The sequence below is a fragment of the Heteronotia binoei genome, chromosome 3 (genome assembly GCF_032191835.1).
Source record: "Heteronotia binoei isolate CCM8104 ecotype False Entrance Well chromosome 3, APGP_CSIRO_Hbin_v1, whole genome shotgun sequence".
Lineage (NCBI taxonomy): Eukaryota > Metazoa > Chordata > Lepidosauria > Squamata > Gekkonidae > Heteronotia > Heteronotia binoei.
In genome coordinates, this window is record NC_083225.1 from 2,665,453 (window position 1) to 2,676,549 (window position 11,097).

Here is an 11,097-nt window from a genome sequence, read left to right on the forward strand (position 1 = left end):
GGGTGCTGCTGGAGGCTGCTAGAGGCAGTGGGAATATGCTGTGCTCGTCCCCTTCTGAGCAGCTGGGGGCTGGACGCTGGCAGAGAAATCAACAGGAGAAGAAACAAGAGGAGAGAATGCGGCAGTTCTGCCTTTCCTTCTCTGGCTGTGGGCAGACCAGTTTGGTGTAGTAGTTAAGTGTGCGGACTCTTATCTGGGAGAACCCACTCCTCCACTTACAGCTGCTGGAATGGCCTTGGGTTAGCCATAGCTATTGCAGGAGTTGTCCTTGAAAGGGCAGCTGCTGGGAGTGCCCTCTCAGTCCCACCCACCTCACAGGTGTCTGAGTGGAGGGAGAAGATATAGGAGATTGTAAGCTGCTCTGAGTCTCTGATTCAGAGAGAAAAGCGGGGTATAAATGCAGTCGTCTTCTTCCTCCAGCTCAGGAATTGGAGAGTCTTGATCCGTTATTCCTAGACTGGGGTCCCCAGCCATTTTGAGCCTGTGGACACCTTTGGAATTCTGACACAGGGCAGTGAGCTTAAGTGCAAAATGGCTGCCACAGAAGGTGGAGCCAATCACAAAATGGCTGCTGCTGGAGGCAGAGCCAACCACAAAATGTCAGGTTATGTATAAATCTAATAGTGCCTCTTCAACATGTCGGACAGAAGCTCTGTTTAACAGGATGCCCGCTGTTTAATCTATACAGCCAGTCAGAAGCCCTGGTGGGCAAAAACGCCACCTTGCCCCCATATTCTTTCTAAATGAGGGTGCCATGGTGGGGATGCCTATCTTAGGCAATTTCACTCCAAAACAGGCTTTTCCTTTTGGCCACTCTTTACCCCTTAGTTTAAACACTTTGATACATTTCTTTTTGTGTGTGTTCTTTTCCACAGTTGTTTTTCAAGAACAAAGGCGTAGTGAACGAAGATGCCTACATCCTGTTCGTACGGAAGAATGCCATTGTGGTTCTGATCCCCAAATATGGCTTAGAAGGCACGGTCTTCTTTGAAGAAAAGGATAAGCCAAACCCAGCACTTCTGTACAACGATGAGGTAAGTAACAACATGGAAGCATGTTAGACAACAAAGATCCAGGAGTTGGCTCTGGGAATCATCTCTGCCACCAAACTCCTTTTCAGGCTCCCCAAGTTTCAAAAAGTATTTGAATCTTAGCAAGAAGCTGCATGCATAAAAGGAATCTTTTGAATCTTAGCAAAAAGTTGCATAAAGGGAATCTTTGGTAACTGGGACAGAAAGTAATTTTTAAGCATGTTGATAGTTTAGTGCTGGGGTGTCGAACTCATTTGTTATGAGGGCCGGATCTGATATAAATGAAACCTTGTTGGGCCAGGCTATGTGCTTATTTAAGATTAAGTAGCAGAGATATAAACTTTATAAAGGACAAACACAATTAAATATGTATTTTTTTAAAACTTAAAATATGCTTAAAACATTAGCACTTGTTGGTCTTAAAGGTGCTTTCTTTGTATCTCTCCCATGAGATCCAGGGAACTGGGCAAAGGAAGCTCTGGCTCTTTCCTTCCTTCCCCAGGGGACTGAGAGGGAGGAACCTCAGCAAATAGAAGGAAGAGAGGCTTGACTCAGTAACTGCTGTGTGATTGAGAGAGCCTGGCAAAGCAAGCTGTTCCTTCCCCCTTCCTCCCCAAGGGAGGCGCCTCAGCCAATGGAGAAAATAGAGGCTTTGCTCTGTAGCTCCTGTGCAGTTGAGCAAGCCTTGCAAAGCAAGCTGTCATGCAGAAGGAAGCAAGAGAGAGGGAGAAGGAAGCAGATGACAGCCAGTGGCTTGGGGGCCTGATTTGGTCCCTGGGCTGCATGTTTAACACCCCTGGTTTAGTGGAATGAGTATTCCAGTTGGATGTTCCAAAATGACGTCTGTCTCTGGGTAGCAGTCCATATCCACGTAAGCCAACCAATGTCTTAGCAGCCCTGCATTTTTGTTAGAATGTCTGCAGTGCAATGCTGTGTAGATTTATTCCATTTGAAGCTTATTAGTTTTAGATGAGAGGAACTGTGTATAGGACTGTGCAGTCTGTTTCCTAAGCCAAAATTTATGGAAGTTTTAACTAATTCTGATGTACTTTGACTTAAGACTTTGAGAGGGGTTGTGGCTCAGCGGTAGAGCACCTGCTTAGGATGCGGAAGTTATCCCAGTTTCAATCCCCAGTTAAATGACAAAGTAGTCTGTGATATGAAAGGCCTCTAGCCTGAGTCCCAGGAGATTCCTAGTCTGAGTAGGCAGTACTGCTTGGGATGGACCGAGGATAAGGCAGCTTCATGCATTCAAGATGCATATTAAATATAAACCGAAACCATATGACACACTTAAGCAGCATTGCTTAGATATGGATCACAAACCTTGAAAAATAAATGATTTTTTAAAATAGATTCCATCTCTTGCTGTGGAAGGCACCGCCTTCTGTACCTTTGACAAAGTGAAAGTGAACATCATGTTAGACGCATCCAATGTTCAACACCAGAAGATCCGCATGGCCCTCGTGGAGCCAAAGGTAAGGTTGCTTGGGTGGGGACGGGAACAAAAGTATTAGAAAAAAATTACATTTGGTGGGGCATATGTGAGTCCAGTTTTACTATGCATGTCTTTCTTTGGATGGGGTGGGAGAAGTCATGTGGGTGGCTTTATTTTTATAGAAGAAAATTAATGAGACAAGCTTGTCTTTCATAGAAGTCTGCCAACGCTACCTTTTTCATTCATTAAGAAGGTTTAAAGTGCCTGCTTGCTCACCACCTCTTTCCAGGAAGAATTCTGACAACTAAAGTGTTTATCTGTTGGAGGGGTCATGTGTTGGAGGCCTTTCCTTTTATGTTTAAACTCATTTGGCCAAAGGCCTTGAGCATAAAACCAATACAATAGAACAATGTAGAACACGTGGCAAATTGAAAAATTGATGTGATGTGAGTGTTTTGTCAGACAAAGCTGAGCGGCTTTTTTGTGCCGTTTGTCCAATGTCCTCTTCCCGTAACGTGTGAAGAATCTATATCAGGTGGGGAACCTCCGTCCCAAGGGCTGTATATGGCCCTCGAGGTCACTTGGTGTGGCCCTCGGGGATTGCTGGGCCAAACTGAGCCATGCTGCAGCCTCCCTGGGATTGTGGGGCCCAGCCATGCTGCGCAGCAGCCTCCCCAGGGCCAGGCAGGGATCACAGGGCCCAGATGTACTGTGCGGCAGCCTCCCTGGGGCCTGGCTGGCTGGCCAGAATTGCTGCAGGGCCTGAATCATACTGTCACAGTTCAGTTTGCACTTGATTATCCTAGAGGGTGTGGCCTGATAGGCTAATATGAGGGGGTGTGGTCTAATATGCTGCTGAGCCCTGCTGGGCTTTTTCTACAAAACAGCCCTGGACCTCTGCATTTGCCATGGGCGGCAAGCCAGATTAGACTCTCGCCACATGACTTCAAATAGAAAAAACAATTATTTGCATTAATTTTGCTGGCCTGAATTATTCTCCCTCAGCGGAGCACCGGTTTTTAAGTTGATAATGATGTTATAACTATTCATATGGCCCTTGGCAGAAAAAAGGTTCCCTACCCCTGATCTATATTCAGCTTGGCTCTCTGTCAGCATTGCCCCCAATTTCTGGGCAGAGGAATCACAGCATAAACTTCTCCCACGAGGCCTGGGGTTTCTCCTGTACCCACTGCTGAGAGCCCAGGTGCCCCCAAACAACAAATCCTGCTGTGAGCCCCACAAAACATGAAATCCTGACTACGGCCCTGCCAGAAAGGTGCTGGGTAATCCTGTACCTTCAAGGACATTGAAGGTCACACGACTGTTCCAGAAGGGGAGAATGTCTGTCACAATCATCGTGGAATGTGTGTAAACTTTGGAAGGGCTCCTGGAGGACTTATTAGCATCCAGGGGTGGAGTCCTTGCAGGAGCTCCTTTCCATATTAGACCGCACCCTCCTGATGTAGCCAGTCCTCCAAGAGCTTACAAAAAAGAGCCTTGTAAACTCCTGGAGGATTGGCTACATCAGGGGTGTGTGGCCTAATAGGCAAAGGAGCTCCTGCTGGAATCCCACCCGTTGGCATCCATGGTGTCAATTGAATGGGATTATGTTCTTGGGGATCAGTGGACCCTCAGGAACAGCATAGGACAGGGGGTCCCCAGCCCTTTTTGAGCCCGCAGGCACTTTTGGAATTCTGACACAACGTGTTGGGTTTAGGTGCACAATGGCTGCTGCAGGAGCCAAAGACAGCCACAAAATGGCCACCACAGCTTACCTGCAGTCACACAGTGAAGATCCTTGTGCTGTAGCAGCAGCTGCTGCTGCCAGTGTAGCACTTTAAAAAAAATCTGCCTAGCCTATCAATGGCTAATTAGAAGGCATTACTGGGCAGAAGCCCCGCCCGGTCTTGTCCACTTGGTGGAAGCCAGGAAAGGTGTTGGCGGGCACCCACGGCATGGGATCAGAACAAGGATCCAAACTGAGAGGGGAGAGATTGCTGGAAATCGGTGTTCTGTCTTCCGCGAACAGAAATGTCATTGCTTTGGAGGCACGCTGGTATTGCTTTGCACGGTGAAGCTTCTCCATCGCTCTGGGACCATGTTACCATACATCAAGGTTAGAAACATAGAGCTGGAGGGCATCTCGGGGGTCATCTAGTCCAACCCCCCTGCACAACACAGCAAATTCACAACTACCTTCACGTCCCCACTCCCCCAGTGACCCAGGAGGGCAAAAAACCTGCAGGATCCCTAAGGCCAATCTAAGTGGGAGGAAGATTCCTTCCTGACTCCCACATCGGAGATCAGCATTACCCTGGGCATGTAAGGAAGTGCCGCAAGAGCCGGGCATGTTTTGGATTCCGAGTTTTGGTTCCTGTGTTGCCAAGTGCGGAGGAATGAATTGCTGAGCTTCATTTTGTTAGGGTTTTTTTTTTTGAGCAGGAATGCACAGGAACGCAGTTCCAGCTGGTCTGGTTTCAGGAGCGTGGCCTAACATGCAAATAAGTTCCTGCGGGGCTTTTTCTACAAAAAGGCCTTGTGTTGAGCAATGGTGCCATCAGGGGGTGTGGCCTAATAGGCAAATGAGTTTCTGCTGGGGTTTTTCTACAAAAAAAGCCCTGCATTTTGTAGTTGGAAAAGCAAAGGGGTTCATGAATGCAGGGAGTCTTCAGGTAAGAATCTAGCCAGCTTTTGTTTCCATAGTGCCACAGTAAAAAGGTAAAGGTGCAAGCACCATCATTTTCGATTCTGGGGTGACGTTGCTTTCAGTGTTTTCATGGCAGACTTTTTACGGGGTGGTTTGCCATTGCCTTCCCCAGTCTACACCCCCCCCCCCCAGCAAGCTGGGTACTCATTTTACCAACCTCAGAAGGATGGAAGGCTGAGTCAACCTCAAGCCAGCTACCTGAACCAACTTCCGTTGGAATCGAACTCAGGTCATGAGCAGAGGGACTCCGACTGCAGCACTGCAGCTTTACCACTCTGCGCCATGAGGCAGAGTGATTGACAGTGCATTATATATTGATTGTGAACTTATGCAAACGAAGGGAGAGCTGTTTTCAGTAAGGACAGATGCCTTTGAGAGTAGTCGCACAATTTCTGTCCCCTTTGATGCTCCTCAGAGCAATTTCATTGAGGTTTTGCAGTATTATTAGGTTTATCTGATAAGCAAAGCGGGGGGGGGGGACCCCTTATTAGTTGACAGTTCTTCATCTTAAACCTTTCTTCTGATAGATATCCAGCAATAATGTTCCCAGCCAAGCCACACAAATGAGCAGTAATAAGGAACCTGAGAAGAAGAAGAAGAAACTGGGCAAATAGCTTCATTTCAAGAAATGACCATACTCAACTACGAAATAAATTACATTGGAGATTAATTGTATATGGGATTTTATACAGTTTTAGAGCTTATTTTCATAGATTGTTACATGTGATTTGTAACTTTATTTAAATGTTTTTTTTTGTATTCATGCTAAAATGTAATTTTTTAAACATTTATGTAATGTCGTCACTTACAAAACGCAGACCACCTTCCAGGAATCCCTGGACATCTGTACAGAGCAAGAATTGATAAAGAATTGTTTGTCCTTAACCTGGAGTTTGATATTTGGTGTGCTGTGTCTTCAACACTTCTCAGAGCTTGAGTCCACCATTAGCCCCAGTCAACAATGGGGGAGTTGCTTCTAACAAAGAGAGCCAGTTTGGTGTAGTGGTTAAGTGCAAGGACTCTTTATCTGGGAGAATTGGGTTTGATTCCTCCACTTGCAGCTGCTGGAATGGCCTTGGGTCAGCCATAGCTCTGGCAGAGGTTGTCCTTGAAAGGGCAGCTGCTGTGAGAGCCCTCTCAGCCCCATCCACCTCATAGGGTGTCTGTTGTGGAGGAGGAAGATAAAGGAGATTGTAAGCCACTCTGATATAAATCTGTGGGGTATATGTAGGAATGATCACTTGACACGTGTATTGAGAGGTTTATTATATATCATGCATAAGTTACACCAAAAATACACCAGTTTACAGCATCGTACAGACAAAGCACTAACAGGAAACATCTGCCCAGTTACAAGGAGGTCATGTCTACAAGATTTTATGCAAGCTTAGCAGTTTACCAAGGATAGATGCGGTTAAACCACGAGTGTAAGAAGCCTGTGTTCTATGTGTCATCAGACTTTCTGAAGTAGAGGTGATCAGGTGGTGTGCCAATCACGTGACTCCCACAGGTATAAATCTGCAGTCGTCGTCTTCCTTTTCTATCACATGGATGTGTGCCTCGATTTTCCCTACTCCAATCTCCTCTTACAATTTCCCATCTCCCCTCCCCATGCAGGAGAATTAGGCAACCAACAGAGAATCACAGAAAAATGGAGCAGGAAATAGACGCAAGTATCTGTGAAAAACCAGCCTCAACAGTAATTACAAATTATGCAGGTGATTTATAAATAAATACAAAGTAATAATATAAAGTGAAATCAATCAAAAAGCAAGGATCACACCTGCACTCACGTTTCTCAATAAACGCTGAGAGAGTCCAAATCCAGTTCAGGTTGTGGTGAAGGTAGGTGGTTCTAAGGAGTCCAGTGCTCCAAGGTCTCTTCAACAATGTTTTAGTAAGATAATTCAGTGCAGCAAGGCATACAGAACGCATGCAACACGGCCATACTTGATCCTGTTTCACAACAAGGCTTCTACAAGCTTCTAAGAACATTAATACATTTTACAAAAGAGCAGAGCTTCAGAATTCCTAAAATTTAGAACATGTGGCTTGGACTAAAACAATACATAGATCAGGGGTGTCAAACGTGGCTCGGGCCAAATCAGGCCCCCAAGCTACTGGCTCTTCTCTGCTTCCTTCTCCCTCTCTCTTGCTTCCTTCTGCATCACAGCCTGCTTTGCAAGGCTGGGAGCTACAGAGCAAAACCTTGATTTTTTCCATTGATAGAGGCTCCTCCCCCTCCTGGGGAGGGAGGGAAAAAGCCAGAGCTTCCTTTGCCCAGTTCCCTGGATCCCACAGGAAAAATACAAAGAAAGCACCTTTACGACCAACAAGTGCTAATGTTCTAAGCATGGTTTACATTTTTTTTAAATCTGTGTTTGTCTGTGTCCTGTATAAAGTTTGTATCTCTGCTACCTAATCTTAAAGAGGTACACCCATGGCCCAGCCTGACAAAGGCTCATTTGTGTCAGCTACGTCCCTCATAACAAATGAGTTCGACACCCCTGCTCTAAACTGTCTGCCACGATAGAATCATTGTGGGGAAACGGGGGGATATTTAAAATTAATGATATATGAGGAGTCTCAAACTGGCAATGATTTTCAGACAAGAAAGTCTGTCAGTCCGAAGCTCAACTTCAGAGGTGTGAATAAGAATAGATGTCTTGTTTTTAAAAAAATGAGAGGTGACCATCAGCACATCTTCTATAACATTTTTATTTTTAAAAATACTGTATTTTAATTTTTGTACAACATACATCGAACACTGTGATGATATAATCGTGTTTTTTTGGATGATGCTTTTTTGATTTATGATGAATTAAGAAAGGAAATTATAGATGCAGCACAGAATGATTCAAACCCAGATTGTTTCTGCAAAGGAGAATTGTTTGCCCCAAAAAGAATTAATCACCTTTAAAAACTCATTTATGTGTCTGCGTGTGCAATAATAAAACCAGAAGCCAGCTATGTCCAACAGATAGTCTGGTATAAAGTCTAATCCTTCTCGGGAGGAAACGCTTTTACTCCCCTGTGTCAGTAACATTTATGAATGATGAGTTCTTTATGAAATGGCAAAATTAAATGATCACCTTTCGGTACGAGCCCTAAGCTTGTGTATTGGTTAAGAGGCTGGTTGGGGGTGGGGACCATTGTTCCCTCTCAGCTGAGCTAGCTCACAGATTTCTAGTCTCCAGCTCACACATTCTTGTCTTAGCTCAGGAAGGATGACCCCAGAGCACACTAATTCATGCAGTAGTTCACAAAGTAGAATTTTTGCTCACAACTCTCCAGCTTAGAGGGAACATTGCTAGGGACAGAAAAATTTTCAGAGAGGTGGGGGAGGAGAAACAATCCATCACACAAAACCTGAATTATCTGGTCATCGGCTCAAAAGCCGCTGTTCGCTATTAAAGGTAAAGGTCGTCCCCCGTGCAAGCACCAGTCGTTTTTGACTTTGGGGTGACATTGCTTTCACATTTTCACGGCAGACTTTTTATGGGGTGGTTTGCCTTTGCCTTCCCCAGTCCTCTACACCAGGGGTGGCCAACAGTAGCTCTCCAGATGTTTTTTGCCTACAACTCCCATCAGCCCCAGCCAGCATGGCCAATGGCTGGGGCTGATGGGAGTTGTAGGCAAAAAACATCTGGAGAGCTACCTTTGACCACCCCTGCTCTACACTTTCCCCCCAGCAAGATGGGGACTCATTTTACTGACCTCCGAAGGATGGAAGTCTGAGTCATCCTCAAGCCAGCTACCTGAGCTAGCTTCCACTGGGATCGAACTCAGGTCGTGAGCAGAGGGCTCTGACTGCAGTAGTGCAGCTTTACCACTCTGCTCCCCGGGGCTCTTACCCATTAGCTATTGCCGGGACACAAAATCCCAGCTCTGTCTTCAGTGTTGTCCTTTCCATGGAAAAACAGCACAAATTTTATACCTCTTTGGTGACAGCATGATAGCATTAGTATAAAATTGTCATACCAGGAAAATACATATATATATTGGGGGGTGGGGGCTACTCTGCTAGAAAAAAGGAAAGTCTTCGTCAACACTGAAGTGTTTGAATTTGTTACTCTCAGAAGGCTGGGAAAGTGGCGGGAAGTGCTGTCAACTTACGGACGACGTATGGAAACCCCATCGGCCTTCAAGGCAAGAGATGTCCAGAGGTGGTTTTGCCATATGGGATCAGAGCAACCAGTTTGCTTTTCTTTTGATTAGTGCCTTGCTGGTGGTGATCATTAAAGCGAGATAAATGTGGGTAGTGGTAATCTGAGCAAGTGCCTATGAAAAAGAAGGCAGCCAGATCTATTCTCTTTCTGAGAGTCCCTCCCTATATTTGTAGAAAAATGAAAATCCATCTCTCTGGGCCAGGGGTGGCTCAGGAGCCACATGTGATTCTTTCACACATATTATGTGGCTCTTGAAGCCCCTACTGCCCTGTCAGCTGGCTTGGAGAAGGCATTTCTTTAAATCACTCCACCAAGCCAGCCAGTGGCTTGGAGAATGCATTTATAGTTGCTTTCTTTCCACCTCTCCCCTCCCTCCCCATCAATTTTCCTTCCTTCCTTATCTTGCAGCTATCAAACATCTGACGCTCATGTCTTGTGGCTCTCAAACGTCTGACATTCATTCTGTATGACTTTTATGTTAAGCAAGTTTGGGCACCCCTGGTCTGGACTATCCTTGTAACTTTGACAAACTATAAGAGCTATCAGCTCCTCTGTACTTTCTGAGAGTGGCAGATTCAAAAATCTCAGTGTTTGCTAGCCATCACCTAGAGCAGGGGTGGCCAACAGTAGCTCTCCAGATGTTTTTTGCCTACAACTCCCATCAGCCCCAGCCAGCATGGCCAATGGCTGGGGCTGATGGGACTTGTAGGCAAATGGTAGTTGGAGAGCCACCTCTGCGGTATACCTTGACTCTAGGACAGCAGAGCAGCCACTGAGAAGAGCATGACCTTTCAGGAATCCACCCTGGGAAGAATTAAACTGATGTATGGCAGCAGATGAGGGGAGGCAACTTCATCCCAGGTCATGGGGAGCATCAGCATCCCAAATGGTACCCGGAAACTAATCAGCAACCTGTGACAGGAACCTCAAAGCAAAAGCCACACAGTGGAGGCAGCTGCATTTTGTGCCAGCTGCCATTTCTGGATTGTCTTCAAGGGCAGCTCCAAGCAGAACATGTTACAGTAATCCAGCCTCCCAAGGTTACAGAAGCACAGATCAGCCATCTGCAAGTAGGGAGCCTTCCTCTTCTGGATCAAGTAGGTATCGGGGTCAGAGGCACCTTTGTCTCACAATTCAGGCAGGGCTTTTTTTGTAGCAGAAGCTCTTTTGCATATTAGGCCACACATCCCTGATGTAGCCAATCCTCCAAAAGCTTACAGGGCTCTTAGTACAGGGCCTACTGTAAGCTCCAGGAGGATTGGCTACATCAGGCAGGTGTGGCCTAATAGGCAAAGGAGTTCCTGCTGTCCCATAAAGCAGGGCTGGTCCAGTCCCACTCTCATCTACTTTAAACATTAAAAAAAAAGTCCCCTACGCATGCACCAGTCATTTCCAACTGGGGTGATGTCGCATCACGTTTTCACAGCAGACTTTTTATGGGGTAGTTTGCCATTGCCTTCCCCAGTCATCTACACTTTCCCCCCAGCAAGCTGGGTCCTCATTTTACCGACCTCGGAAGGATGGAAGGCTGAGTAAACCTGGAGCTGGCTACCTGAACCAGCTTCCTCCAACATCGAACTCAGGTCGTGAGCAGAAAGCTCAGACTGCAGTACTGCAGCTTTACCACTCTGCGCCATAGGGCTGCTACTTTAAGCATAGAGGAACTTAATTTTCCTGCCCGAATCCGCATTGCTGAGATCTTCCCGATTTTACCCAAGCTTTTCTTATTTTGAGATACTGCACAGATGCAAC

The 11,097-nt window shown here is 46.1% G+C and overlaps 1 protein-coding gene across 1 annotated transcript in view; it reads left to right on the forward strand.

Moving 5' to 3' along the window:
- Window positions 1-6,061, forward strand: part of DIS3 (DIS3 homolog, exosome endoribonuclease and 3'-5' exoribonuclease) — a 35,160-nt gene extending 29,099 nt beyond the window's left edge. The window contains exons 19-21 of the mRNA XM_060233538.1: window positions 876-1,034; window positions 2,387-2,509; window positions 5,704-6,061. Coding sequence (XP_060089521.1) covers window positions 876-1,034; window positions 2,387-2,509; window positions 5,704-5,790 — 369 coding nt within the window. The 3' untranslated portion in view covers window positions 5,791-6,061. The remainder of the gene's footprint in view (window positions 1-875; window positions 1,035-2,386; window positions 2,510-5,703) is intronic.
- Window positions 6,062-11,097: the final 5,036 nt, after the last annotated feature.